General features: G+C 37.3%; 1 protein-coding gene across 1 annotated transcript in view; it reads left to right on the forward strand.

The window, feature by feature from the left end:
- Positions 1 to 2,434: 2,434 nt before the first annotated feature.
- The window catches only part of AOPEP (aminopeptidase O (putative)), a gene marked incomplete at its 5' end in the record, with an annotated part of 184,993 nt that continues 172,297 nt past the window's right edge, over positions 2,435 to 15,130 (forward strand). The window contains 2 exons of the mRNA XM_084304916.1: positions 2,435 to 3,240; positions 10,210 to 10,376. Of these exons, the coding sequence (XP_084161042.1) occupies positions 2,435 to 3,240; positions 10,210 to 10,376 (973 nt within the window). The remainder of the gene's footprint in view (positions 3,241 to 10,209; positions 10,377 to 15,130) is intronic.

Genomic DNA, 15,130 nt, shown 5'->3' on the forward strand with positions numbered 1-15,130 from the left:
TCACCTTTATCTGTTTTTGTTTATTTATTTGTTTGCTTATTTTAAGTCAAGCTGACAAAACAGATAAACATCCACACAGTTATCTGCAAAGATAAGTCATCTTTGCAAAGCTAATGAGACTCTGCAGGAGCCCATGAATCTGTTTTTCGATCCTGACAAAGGCTGAATTCTAGAAGCATTCTCTGACTTACACATCAGTGCAAGATGCAATGTGATTTCTTGCAAATATGTGAAGTTTGAAGTACTAGAAATAGTAAACTGTTAAGATTAATAAGAATATGATTAAATTCAGAGAAGTTTGGGAAATCTCTTGAATAGAGAATTATCTACTGGAGGTAGTTCCAAAAATGCCATGAGTGTCTTTATCAGGTCATCTTCAAATTATTCTGAATTTACTGATTTACTGGGATATTTTCAGGAGGGATGACATAAAAATGAAAAAAAAAAAAAAGAAAAGAAAAGAAAAAAGATTTTTCTCTGCTTGTCTTCAAAGACATTCCTGTTAGAGCTGTTTCTGAGTGGTGGAAAGCAGTCAAAGAAGGAAGATGTTTGCCGTGCTTTGTGTGAAGCGTTGTGGTTTAACCCAGCAGGCAGCTCGGCACCACACAGCCATTCGCTCACATCCCCTCACCCCCCAGTGTGATGGGGGAGAGAATCGGGGAGGGAGTAAAAGCTTATAATAATAATAATAATATGTACAAAACAAGTAATGCACAATGCAGTCGCTCACCACCCGCTGACCGAGGAGCGGTTCCCCCACCCCAGCCAGCACCCCCATATGAATTGCTCAGCACAATGCCATATGGTATGGAGCATCCCTTTGGCCACTCCGGGTCAGCCGTCCTGGTTTGGCCCCCTCCCAGCTCCTGCTGCACCCACAGCCTCCCCGCTGGCAGGGCGGTGTGAGGAGCTTGGCTTAGTGTAAGCACTGCCCTGCAACAATTGAAACATCAGTGTGTTATCAACATTGTTCTCATCCTAAATCCCAAACACAGCTCCATACCAGCTACTAGGGGGAAAAAGAACTCTATCCCAGCTGAAACCAGGATGGTGAAGCCAGTTCAGGGAACAGTCAGGTGATTTCTTGTCCTGAATCTTTCAGTTATGGATGCTAGCTTGATAGCATGCTCTGGATTCTTACAAAAGAGTTAGCAAATCTTGAGGGAATCTAGGTTTTCCTTCTTGAGAACTCAAAAAAAAAAAAAAAAAAAAAAAGGATTTTGGACACTGTAGTCTATGACAACACTGTGAAACTAAAATGGCACGAGCTGATATCTGTTCACTGAAGACACTTAAAACCAGACTTGGCTGTGTATCATCAAAGTGTCACTAATCTGGCAGAGAGAGAACTGCGAGTCTTAACATGAAATTGCTTCTTCCTTTCTCTGATTTCTAATTCTGCTCTAGAAAGTAGTCAAAAAAGTACTGAAGTGAGATAAGAGTGTGTAATTTTAGCTCAGTGGCCATAGCAAAACAGAATGCATGACAGTTAAACTTCCATGATGAACTTTTGCCTCTCGTTGCAAAAAAATGTTGACGCATTTTAATATTTTCTTTTGTACGTTTTTGCATATTTTTCAGTGGAAAGACCTTTTGTTTTCTGTAAGATGCTATTATCTCAAGTGTTAGTGGGTTTTCAGCTATTAAGATGTAGTCATATATCTTAAGAATGTAACTATAAATTCAAAAAATCTTCATGAACAATCTCAAAGGAATGCTTAGAATGCCCTCATAGTAAACGGGCTTGTTTTCTTTTAATTTACTAGAATCGCTGATACAAGAGTGGTTGTAATGTGGATAGTTTATTAATCCATACTCTTGCCTTGTATATATTAGGTTATTACTTCCAAAATTTAAAACGTATGAAGGGATTTAGGCTCATATTTGTTGTGTAGAATCACAGTTGAAAAATGATCACTATCTTTTCAGCTAAGGCACTTGAAATAAATGCAAAAATTTTAAAAACAAACAATGCAGTAATAAATAAAGTTAGATGTTGCATAATGATGTATTTTTTCTAAAGTATTTTTTGGGGGTGTAGAGAGTCGACAGAAGGACTTTATTAAAGTGTGTCAGTTTATAAAAGCTGACTAGAAATACATTAACTTGGGATCTTCCCTGAAAACTAAAGCCTTCTTGATGGCAAATTCGGAAGCAACTAGCTTGATCTCATTCTGTGGAACTATTTTTAATAAAAGCAATTGAACTTTAAATAATTTCTCAAAATGCTTGTTTCAGAAACAGTTGTGAAATAATTATGTGATATGTTTTTGTTTTCCTTCGCAGAATGAGAGGAGTGGAGGAACTGCAATTAATTTCTACAAAGTAATATTAATGTTTTTGACACTGGAAGGCTGAGTATCCTTGGTCTTTGTGGAGGCATCATAAGTAAGAACTGGCCAAGGTTTTGTAAAGCTGCCCAGCAGACTGGAACATGGAGCCGCAGCTAGACCCCATGAAGGATGACCTGCCCTTAATGGCCAACACTAGCCACATGCTTGTAAAGCACTATGTATTGGACTTGGACGTAGATTTTAAAAGTCAAGTTATTGAAGGCTTCATAGTTCTGTTCTTGGAGACTGGGAGCAGGTACAGGAGAGCCAGCAGTACTGGAGAAGAAGGCTGCCAGTCACAGTTTGATGAAACCTGCAAAATTAGGGCATCAGAACAAGGCCACGTCCCTGTGTCAAATGCAAGTGCCTGTTCATCTAAAGTGGAATATAATGATGTTGCTGTCTGTGGTAAAGGTGAAAAAGATACTTCTGATAAAAATGGTAACCATAGCAACGAGGAACAGGCTTCTGGGATTTCTAGTTCAAAGAACTGCTGTGACATAGAGAATCATGGGAACGAGGATTTTCTGCTGGTGTTGGACTGCTGTGATTTGTCTGTGCTAAAGGTTGAGGAGGTAGATGTTGCTGCTGTGTCAGGCATTGAAAAATTCACAAGGTCTGCCAAACTAACTGATGTTTCAAAGGAGCTGGCAAATCTCAGGAATCAGATTGTACATGAACTTGTGACTTTACCTTCGGATCGCTGGAAGGAACAGCTATACTATTACACTTGCTGCAGCCAGGCACCTGGCTGTGGAGAGCTTCTGTTTGCTGCTGGCACTTGGAGCTTGGAGATAAGGAAATCAGGAATTCGGACTCCAGCAGACTTCCCTCACGCAATTAGAATACGGTACAAAACCAAACCAGAGGGAAGATCTGTTACGTGGACTACAGACCAGAGCGGCAGGTACGTGACTTATCTCAAAGGCTTTGCAGACATTAATTTTAAACCTAGATGCAAGAATGTGCAGTTGTGTAATGCTGAGCAGCTCTGCGAAGATGATGAGTGTTCTCTTCCATTGTATCTGTTTTGTCCTCGTTTTGAACCCTATTACTGTCCTGTAGGAGAACAGATAAACTGTGCTCAAGCACTTGCAGAGCTCAAGCCTGTCTAAATGATTGTGTTTTCTCATAATGAGTGGGAGTAAATGTTTGTTGTTGCGTTGGAGTAAGTGTGTTTAGGGAATAGGGAATTATCACTTTGGAAAGAGAAGATATACATGACAGGTTATTTTCATTCGTATACTTTGTGTTCCCTTTCCTTCCTGGCTTAAACAAGTGATCATACAGCATAAAGATCAATATACATAATAATTAATAGAATTGCTTTACAACTAGTCTTTTGTCAATATTGTAATAAGTTTAGAGATGCAGTCTTTTCCTGTTTAGTCTCTTGTAATCAACTTTTAAAATCTCCTTCATCTATTATGTAAAATAAATTGATGATAGCAAACAAAGTGTAAGAGGATTTTTTTTTCTAAATCTGGCTTTTATGAATGTACACAGTGCTATACAGAAATCTTCAAGATAAGATCTTTACAGGAGGGAAACTACTATCTATTCTTGACTTACACAATGGTTAATATTGCTTTACTGTAATGCTCAAAGGTGGATCTTAATGTCTGTTATTTCTTTAGTCTATGATATCTAGAAACCACGAGCAAAGTTGGAAGATGAAGAAATTGTGTCTAATTCAATACTTGCTTTTCACTCCCAAAGTAGAGATGCATGCTTACCTTTCATTTCAGTTATGCTAATGTAAATTAAGAGTCTTCTCACTGATAGCCGTGTTAGGGAAGAAAATGAAGCCTTTAAACTGCACGTCTGGAGTATTTAAGTAATTCTACTGGTAAACCATGATCAGCATCAAGCCCAGGAGTTTGTCAGTCATGTTCATTACCTATTCCCCTTCCCCTCCTCTCCTCACTCCCCAGGAAGTTATTTATGGTATTAGTGTAGGAAGTTTAACTCTATATAATATCTTTACTTATGAAAATTCTGAATTTTGACTCAGACAAGCAAATGGAGGGCAATTGCCTGTAATCATGCAGTTTGTCAAAGTCTCCCTAGTCTTTGCTAAAGTCTTTGAGACCAATGTTAGCAACGCTTAGCTGGCATAGAAATCTTCTGTGTGTTGCCTCATGAAAATTCTTATTTCAAGGTCTTTTTTAAAACATCTAAATCACTAAGTCTTTTAGTTTTGACTTCTTTTTCCTTTCACTGCAAAATGTTATGCTTTCTTTAGAGACAGTTCATGCCAGTTTTACACAAAAACACGATATTTTATGAATCAATAATGAAGCAGGAAAAGATGGCTTGGCATGGGTCAGGAAGTCTGATAGTTGCTGTTAGATAGTCTCAAGCTGTTTTAATTTCTGCCTTTTGTAGAATATTTGAGAAATTAGTACCTACCAGAAAATAAGTTTTTATGTCACAGTTGTTAGAATCCTTCTCACTGCGTTTTCTAAAAGCAATTTCTGTACATGATGAACACATAAATATAGTGGTAAACCTCATTCTACAAAATGTGGTCATATTTTTCTTTTCTTTTCTAAAATAAAACCCATTTTTAATATATGGGAGAAGTACTATTACATTTTATTCTCATAGGGGAATTCTATAAATTGTTCCAAAGTATGTGCGCTTTTTTAGGTAAAAGTCAAATCATTTCCCAAAGGAGCCTATAATCTGTGGTTCCAACCTCAAAGAAAGCAAAGTAAAGTGGACAACAAAGCACAAGCATTGTGTGGCCACTTCAATACATTTCCTCTAATTTAGCTCTAGTTCAAGTGTTTGGAAATTTACCCTATGTGCTAACCATTTTATGAAGACTTGCATTTTTTTTTATTTTAAACTATGCTTGAATTATAATCCACAAAATAATCTGTTATGACAAAGCTTTGTGAAGTGTGTTTAGGCATATCGTATGCAAAGCTGATGTAAACCCATCAGGGTACGCTTCTGTTTTCAGTGAAGGCAGGAGCTGAACACACAGAATTTCAGCATTTCCCTGTCTGTTCTTTGATACTAAAAAATGTTTTGATGATCAAGAGTGGAAGTGCTATTTAGCCCTTGGACAAGATTTTTTGTAATAAAAACTTCTGTGTGCCTTTACGCAGAAGTATTAATAAAAGGACAAAACAGAAATAGTGAATAACATGGGTAAGCATGTGTAGATGCATACATTTGGAGAGATTCTTGTCTCTCCAAAATCTGAAATTATAGGCAGTGTGTCAGTTCTTAAAATTGGAAATTGACAGGTAATTTTTAATAATGATCAATAACATTATTATTAAAACAGGAATAATAATAATAAAAAATGTTTGATATATTATGTGTAACATACTTACCGTGGAAAAAAAAAAAAAAGAGAGAAAACAGTTCTGTTTCAAAGCTTTTCAATTGTTTATTAGCATAATGCAGCATCCGGGTTTCAAACTAAGAAGGTAGTGTTGCAATTTTAACAAAAATTATACTTGTGTTTGAAGTATTCTCACTTTTATATTTATTAAATTTAAAAATGTTTTAAAATAAAAACCTACTTTTGGCACCATACTAATGTATATGCCCTTGCAGTATGTATAAAACATATTTAATTACTGGGAAGGAGAAACTTGGTGTCAGCCCATCAAGGTGCTTCAGCAGGTTTGTCTAACTCTTAGAAGTATGTGGCAGTGTTGCATCAGCAGTGCTGCCATGCTGGAGACAGAATCCCACAGTAATATTTTAGCAAATAGGGATTCTTATTGATGATCATGAGGTAAAGCATTTAATTTGGTACTTTTCTTTGATACTGTAGTCAATCAGACTTTCTTATGTATTATGTTGAATACAGTAAGGAATAAATAAAAACTGTCTAAAAATATACATAGCACCTTTGAAGAGAAAAATATGCCCTGTATTAACCTTGTCTTCCTTGCTTTCTACTGATTACTGTACCAAAAGATACAACTTTTCAACAGGAGATTTTGCAAAGTACGTCTAGATATATCTAGATATATCTTTGATATATCTGATGCAGACCACAAGTTAGTTGGCACAGGTCCAAGAAATTTGCACTGAAAGGTTGGTTTAGAAATTTAGCCATCCAGCTGTTGGAAAAACAGAATCACAGTACCAGAGGTTGCTGGAAATGTCTGTGGAATCCCTCATCTCATAAGCATATTTGCTACTTTTAAACTGGAGAACAGTTTGTAAAAGGCATGGATAGTTGCTGACTGGTGTTTTGTTCAAGAGAAAAATGAAAACAAGAATGCCTGGTCTGTTGGAGTCTGATGGCAATCACTGGCAACTCACAACTGTGTAAAGAGATAAGTTGGTATGATTTAGGTGGCAGGAAGCCCTGCTGCTTCATGGAAATGACATCGTGTCATTTAGAATAAGAAACAGCCGCAAGCAGCAGTGGTTTTACAGGGAGTAGCCTTAAAATTGCTAGAGGCTGCCACCTTACTTGCAGACAACTTCTGAAGAAATAGGTGTCCCTTTCTCCAAGTACAACAAGTGGACAGGTTTGCTGAGCTGGACATTTTCCTTGAGAAAGCTTCAAACAGACAATAACCAGAGCGTGTTGAGATGGCTGAGCCTTTGAATGTGGTTCAGGTGTTTTAAGGTGCCTCAGAGAATACCTAAGGATTCCTGTTCAGAGAACAGAGTATTAGTGCTATTATTAGCTTGTAGTAGCTTAATTTGGTATTAAACACATATTCCTACATGGGAAAGGGAGATCTGCCAATAGCTGGTTTGAGCTGGTTATGTTATGTTATGACAGTATACAGAATACTGACGAGTTAGAGTTGAAGGAATCAATTTTTCCTCAGAAACCTTGCCTCTGGGAGATTACTGCACAACGCAGAGCCCCATGTCTCATCATGGGGCAGAACCAAAGAATATCACAACTACTGCTTGATTTCTCCATTGGTCTGGATTGTCAGTCACAGGGAATTGCTAGTCATAAAGTTTGCTGGATGAGTGACCTGTGACCTGCTTTGTTTTGTGGATGCTAGTCTTTCCATTGTAACAGCTAATCAGACAAACAGCCTGAGTTCTCTGCTTAGCTTATTTGTGCTGTATTTGATTTCCTTATCTCTTCCAACCAGTAGTGGCAAAGATTATGGTTGGCATAACAACATGTTACCTAAGTGCATGATTTGAATGTTTCCAGACCACAAAAACTAAAAGAAGAAAGGTGGAGAGAATAGTGAGAAAAAAAAAAAAAAAAAGACTAAAAAAAAAAAAGAGGAACTGTGAAGTTTCTTGCTAGTAGTGGTAACGATAAATCAGGAAAAAGCAAAGTTTGTATCTATTGATGGAAACAGTCCGAAACTGGTTATTTGTCACTGATATTCTTTGATGTATCTTGGCTAGCTAGTAATTTTTCTTCAGTATCAGATGGAAGGAAATCCATATCAGGATAAGAATTTTCTTTCTGATACTCTTTTTGCTGGAATTGTGCTGCCTAGCCTAGAACAGAGAAAACTGCCAGCTGCAGTGGGCGCCCTAAAGTAACACTTTGCTGTTACCAATGTTGTTAAATTATTACTGTAAATGAAGTATAAAAAAAAAGCAAAGTAAAACAAGATTCCTCAGGAGAAACAATAAAATCTGTGGAGGTATGTTTTAGGGTGAGAAGAAAATAGATTAAGAAAATTCCAATGAAGGAAGAAAAGATAATTCTCCATAATCATCAGTTCATCTTATAAAACTTCCTCTCCAAAGCAGAACAGCAGACTGTTCGGTGTTAGCTGACATCTCAGTTGATGGCATACTATCAATCAGCAAGTCTCCAGGTGCTCTAGCCATGAATATATGAATGTCTAATTAGAAGCTGATGTAATCACTGTTCTGATAGTTTCCTCACAAAATTCAGAATGCTTTTGTATGTTTCATTGCTGTTTTCTTAGCAGACTTTGACATTTTGAATAAATTTTCATTTTAAGTAATGAAGATAATAAGTACCTCTCGACAAAAAGAATATTTTCCATAGGTGGGAAGTGGAAAGGACAGTTTTGAAAACAAATCAGGTATTTGACCAGTCTTTCTCCACCATTCTAACTCAGTTTCTCCTTGGGCCCTATAGGGACTTGTGACCTGCCTATGTGTCTCTTTCAGCCCTAAAATATTTAAGGAAAAAGGTTATTTACGTAATACATTATTATTATTATATGTTATGTAAACTGACTAAGAGGCTTGAAACTAAGTTTGTAGGTCCAGTGGCCACTAAGTGACCATTCACTCATTTCCCTTTTCCCACCCCTAAAACTCTGTTAATTTGTAAAACATTATGGTCTGCAGGTTAATATACTCTCTGAGAATGAGATAATATTAATAGTATAAATAACATCTGTGTTGCTTGTGTTATATTTGACTCTGGGTTCCCAGTCTCCCAACACTGAAATAATATAGATTTAAAACTTAACACATGGAGCTTTATTCAGTATTTTTCTGAATTCTGATAACTGATATGCTCTTACCTGTGTGAGGCTTGGGCACTTAGAATGTTAATATTGATCATTCTTTTTTTTTTTTTTTATTTCTACATACATCTGATCATTCTATTTTTTAGTGTGATGATATATGACATACATGCTTGTTTACAGCCCAAAATATCTCATCCCCTTCTCTGCACCGTGAGTTTTAACCTCTGCTAGCATTTAAGCACAGCGTTACAACATTCTGTTCGGTGTTGTTTAGCCAGCCCCTTTTCCAAGTTGTAACATTTTCCTCTGTAATTTCTTCAGGTTGAAATCATAGTAACTGACTCACTTGCTCTTGGTCTCACAGTTGTGAGACAGACAGTATGCCTGTTACAAATCTAACATAAAACACATCAATGTACACTGCCTTTAAATATGTTGTGTTTGCTGTGGGTTAAGAGCACACATACAGAAACTTGAAGCAACTGAGTTGGCATGCGTTAATTAGGCTATAGAAACTTGGTTGCACCATGGACAACTCTGGATCCAATAGCACAGGTAACCCTTAGAAAAGGAAGAGAAAAAAAAGCTGTAGAAGTAATATTTTCATATTCTTTCCTTCTGTGTGGTTGAGACTTGGCTTTAGGGAAGGAATTATTTGAATGGAGGAATTATCTGGGGAGAAGTAAAGAAGATGCTCAGATCTTAGCCATTGCAAAATAGAAATATTGTTGAGATAGCAAAGGGGCAACAGATGAAGAGGGTGTAACAGTGAGAAGGCTGGAGAAACGGCAGAAAGATCAATACCACAATGAAGATTACTATATGGAAAAATCGAGAGAAGCTGAGGCTGATATGGAAGAAATACATCCTTTTCATTACATGTGCCGTGGTTGGAACCCTGCAAGGCAGCTGACTTAGCATGCATTTCCTTAATTACAATAAGAAATGCAAAAATGTCAAGTTTTATGGAGGCTGTGACTGCATGAGGCTCAGGGCTAGATCTATTGCTCTAAGTCTGGACAAGCCACCAGGTTGTACAGAGAGATGGGATTAATGGTAATGAAAGCACTAGTGTGATGACAACAGTGTGTCACAGATGCTGGTGAAGACTACAATGGCATCTGTAGAAGATACTCAGGAAAATTCGTTGGTCTTGCGGTTCCAGTGTAGAGCTATCGTATGAGGCTGGAAAATATTTCCTCATGTGGAAGAGGGAAATAGTTAGAGTTATTCTTTTGTTGTATGGGCAAAAATTACTGTAGTAATTTTGCTTTTCTTCATGTTCTCTTAAACGGCTTAGATGATAATTTGGTTGGTTCATGTCATACTGTTTTGATATCTACATAGCTGAGAAGGTTAAATGTAAAAGCAGTACAACAATATGTTTCATTTTTGACAGAAAACTTAATTCAGTCTTCCTTATTGTAACTCTAACTTCAATCTCTATTTCTCCAATTTAGGCCATGTGTTTATACGATGGGATCACCAATAAACAACAGAGCTCTTTTCCCTTGCCAAGAACCACCCATTGCCTTGTCAACGTGGCAAGCATCAGTCCGAACAGCTGCAAGCTTTGTTGTTTTAATGAGTGGTGAAAACTCAGCAGAACCAGTCCAGCTTCAAGAAGGTGAAATATATTTTCTACAGCAAAGTAGTTTCAGTTATTTCATAATTAGAGATACAGTTTAGTGAATGCATGATTTTTGAAAGGATGTAAAAACACATAAACCATGTCTGTCTGTAATCTCCATGTCATTCTGTGGAAATTACCTGTGCCAAGAATTCAAGGATTCTTTTACTTTTTCCAGACCTAGATTTCAGTTGTTGTAAACTGACTGTTTTCAATCTCTCTGTAGTTGAACATTTGGCAGATAAAGTACTGTATCAGGCTCTCGACCACTTCAAGCCTTAGTAATTAATTAAACTTTATGTTTTAGTTTTTCAGTCCGATTGTAGCGCGGTGTGGCAGTGATTAGGATCTGTCATTGTGTCATGTCTGTTTTCTGAAAAATATTGAATGAATGAAGAATATCAGTTCATATGTACCTGATATCTGATCAGTTCTCATGTACCTGATATCTGGTCTTCTTCTCTCATTTTGTCTTGTCTCATCTCTTCTTGTCTCTCCTTTTTTTCCCCTTCTCTCATTGGAAGATCATACCATGTGTGCAAGCAAACAAGCATTTTTCTTCTGTATTGGTAGTACTTCATTCTTTAACCCTCTGTCTGCACAGAGGAGGAAGTTTTTATGGTAGCGATACACATAACAAGAAGTTTGTCTTGCTCCCATTAGTTTTGAGACTCTTTGGGAAATACGGTCAGTATTTTCTAGTGTCAGTTGTTCTGTTGTCAGGCCTTTAAATATGTAGCCTGATTTATGGAAGTGGTACTCCTTGGTGTTAAGTGGAAAGTTAGGATAGTCGTGCATCTTAATAATATTAGTAGTTAGAATCACCTTTCCTTAGTTAGGCCTCGTTTAAGTACAGTTGGTCCAATGCTAGCCCCAGGAGATAGGTCATAGTTTCTTCTTTACTTTAACTCACTTTCCCCCAGCACATGTAGTAACAGGTATGCAGACAGCACCGCTGCTGATTGTAATCAACATTCACCAGTGCAGAAAGCCCAGCTGTGTGGTCAGACTGTGGACAGGAGAAGAGAGCTTAGTTCTGACACACAGAAATGGAGGTAAATTAAATGTGAGCATTCTGTGGGATGAATCTAACATCCAGACAGTGGTTATGTACACTGATTTTTAGAGGGCAATGCCAATAGATATGCAGCATGGCATCCGTCTCAAAATGGAAGTCAATCTTGACATTTGTCTAAGCTTTACTCAGAATTATGTTTTATTTAGGGAAAATTAAATCCCTAAATAAATGTATACACTTCCATTTGTAATGGAGAAAGGTGCTGTTACCAGTTACATGGTCCTGCTTATATTTGGATAAGGCCTACCACTCTACAGGCATGTACTCTAATTGTAAATAGATGAAATAAGGTTTATAGACCTTGTATCTCACTCGTTCTGATAAAATAAGCTCTTAAAACTCAAGGAAGATCTTCCTCCAGTTGAACTATTTCAAAGTGTTGGTTTTGAAGTAATTGAAGATCTTAATATTTACAGTCCTAAGGAAGGTAGGGGAGGATTGGAAAACACGCAACAATTGGGGCCAGTTTTGCTTAATATTTCAATGATCTTGATGAGGGGATCAAGTGCACCCTCAGTAAATGCATGGACAGTACCAAGTTGAGTGGAGATGTTGATCTGCTTGAGTGTAGGAAAGCTCAGCAGAGGTATCTGGATAGGCTGTATCGATGGACCATGTCCAAATACATGATAGTCAATGAGGAAAAGTGCAAGGTGCTGCACTTGGGGCATAACAACCCTATGCAGAGTAGTAGGCCTGGGTAAGAGTGTTTGAAAAGTTGTCTGGCAGAGAAGGACCTGGAGTTGCTGACTGGGAGCCAGCTGAACATGAGCCAGCAGTGAGGCCGATGGCATTCTGGCTTGTATGAGAAATAGTGTGGCCAGCTGGACTAGGGAAGTCATTGTCCCCTTGTACTTGGCTCTGGTGAGGCCGCACCTTGAGTACTGTGTTCTGTTTTGGTCCCTTCACTAAAAGAAAGATACTGAGTTGCTCAAGGATGTGCAGAGAAGAATGTACAGAGAAGAACTAGAGTTTTATAGTCAGAAAACAAGAGTTTTGAGGAGTGGCTGAGGGAACCGAGGCTGTTTAGTCAGGAGAAAAAGAGGCTGGGAAGGATACCTCCATCACTATCTACGACTATCTAAAAGGAGGTTGTAGTGAGGAGGCTGTTAGTCTCTTTTCTCAGGTGACAAGTGGGAGGACATGAGGAAATGCTCTCAGGTTGCACCAGGAGAGGTTTAAATTGAATATCAGGAATAATTTCTTCACAGTGAGGGCAGTCAGACATTAGAATAGGCTGCCCAGGGAAGTGGTGGAGTTGCCATCTCTGGAGGTGTTCAAGAGATGTGTGGATGTGGTGCTTAGGGATATGGTTTAATGGTGCACTTACTAGGGCTAGTTTGTTGATTGGACTTGATGATTGCATGGGTCTTTTCCAACCTAAATAATTTTATTAATCTAAAAGGCATGTTAGTCTCACGTCTCACCTCCCTTTCTGCAGAGTCTTTAGAAGTATCATGTTATTAAGTGGCACTAAAGATTTTTTTTTGTGAATCCTTGAAAAAATATACAGCAGCATGTCAACCATGTGTTTTTTTTTCTAAATATTGACAACATGTAAGCAGGTTCCAAGCTTGCAACACTTACAGCAAGATAATACTTTACATTATATACCTGTCCTGAAAGTTAACAACTCCTTTTTATTATTTTTTTTATTTTTTATTTGTTCCTGGTTTGAGGAATTGTTTGCTCAGTTGTATTCTTTCACAATTTCAAATATTAGTCAAAGTTTAAGAATTTTTTTAGCTACTGCTATGATGAACAGACTTCTTGTGTAATCCTTCATAGCTTATGTGATAAAATAAATTTGTCTCTCAAGACTTGCAGAATGAGGCTGATGCCTATATTTAGATATGGCCAAAATTTTCTTTAAATGAGAAAGATACTAAGGTGTTTGGATACTGAAAAGGAGCTTAAGCATACTTCTGATGTACATAATTTTTCTTCTTTTTGGACAAAACAAATGTAGAATTTAGTGAAGTTTTCTGCAAAGGTTTTCATTCTCTGAAAAGATTGTTTGAAAGTGGCTCATCGAAAATATTAGAATTTGGTGTTTCAGTGAAGAAAGCCTTTCTTCTATTCCCCTTTAAAAAGGCATGTTTACTCTTTAGGGACCAAAAAAGGAATGAAAGTTTCCTTGATTTCAGAGCCATCATTTGCATTAAATTATCTGGTTATTTTTGGCCATATGTGAAGCCTGTTTCAAGCCTTGTCTCTGCTCTTGAAATATGGAAAAATGCCACGATGAGCTTCTCAGCTCATTTAGGCAGTAATACTTTCCTGACTTGGCATCAAGAAAACAAGAGTGCTCTAGGTTTAAGACTAGGAGAACAGCTCTGCCATTATTGTTTAATTAATTTTATTGACACTCACACCTTACTAATGAGTTGTTGCCTGTCCCTTAGTAGTGGCTGCATGGTTTGAAATATTAACAGGAAAAAGGATGCTTATGTGAGTTTATAGAAATGGAAACTTGGGGAAGATTTTCAGGCAATATAAATAGGTATAGGTAAGTTAAAATCAATATTCTCGTAGACCAATTAGGTAGTTGAAAAGTCTGTATTGTGAAAGAATGATTTCCTCATTAACATTGTTTCATCACTAGTTTAAAGAACCCATTAAAAATTTATAGTGGAATTAAGAGTAAAAGTAATACTGGGGAAAAACATTTTTAAAATGCTGTTGATGGAGCGTTGAGAATGTTGAGAATGACATCAGGGTACCATATCATTAATGACAGTATTGCGGCTTAGTCACCCAAGGCCAGCCTTGTCACCCTGTGGAGAATAGATGGGGTTTTTGTTCAAACCCTTCTAGTAGTTGCAATGGGTCAGTTTATATTGGTAATTCATGTGTCTGCCTAAAGATATGTTTATTTTTTTTTTCAGTTTTTTTTTTTTATAAGGCTAACGTGGTGTATATCTTTTACTAAGATCTCTGTGAAAGCAAGAAATAGCGTAAGAAGTCTTTAGTGGAAAGGCCAGCAGCGAGGAAATGACTCATTTTAGCTTCACAGTGCTAATGATGTGCTGAGTGAAAAGTGTATAGTGAACAGGGAAGAACCAAATGCAGCATTAAAGCTGTCTCCTTTAGTAGACATGTAACAATAGCAAACTTTTGTACTAAACTTTACTGAAAAACAGCAGATGCACCTACTCTATTTCTGTCCTTTCCCTCTCTCTAGGATAGCATTCCCCAGTGTGTGGAAGACTCTACTTTTGAATCTATGTGGTGCACACAAAGCTCTTCACTTATCCTGATTATGGTGTTGTGATACAAACAAGATTTGTTTATTTATTTATTTTTTAAAGGTACTAAGCGTTGTGCTCTAGTACCTCTCAAAGACTCAGTAATTGATGACAGCCTCATCATCTATCATCTGGGTGTGTATATACAGATAAAAATGGCAAATGCCTGTTAGAGAGCTGTTTGGAATTTTTAAAAGGTACAGAAGAGGTACTGAGTAAAGAAAAGAAAGGACTAATATTCTGAAAAACGATGTAAAAACAAAAACAAAGTTCAAGTGTTAATCTGGCTAAATTCTTATTGAATTCAGGAGTCCAGATTTACTAGTTTCTTTAGTAATACTTTTGGAAGTTAAAAAGATAAAAATGGCCTGTGCTGTTAAATGGCCTGTCCCACATATGTTGTCATTATGCAGTTATGTGAGGCA

The sequence above is a fragment of the Netta rufina genome (genome assembly GCF_964035555.1).
Source record: "Netta rufina genome assembly, chromosome: Z".
NCBI lineage: Eukaryota > Metazoa > Chordata > Aves > Anseriformes > Anatidae > Netta > Netta rufina.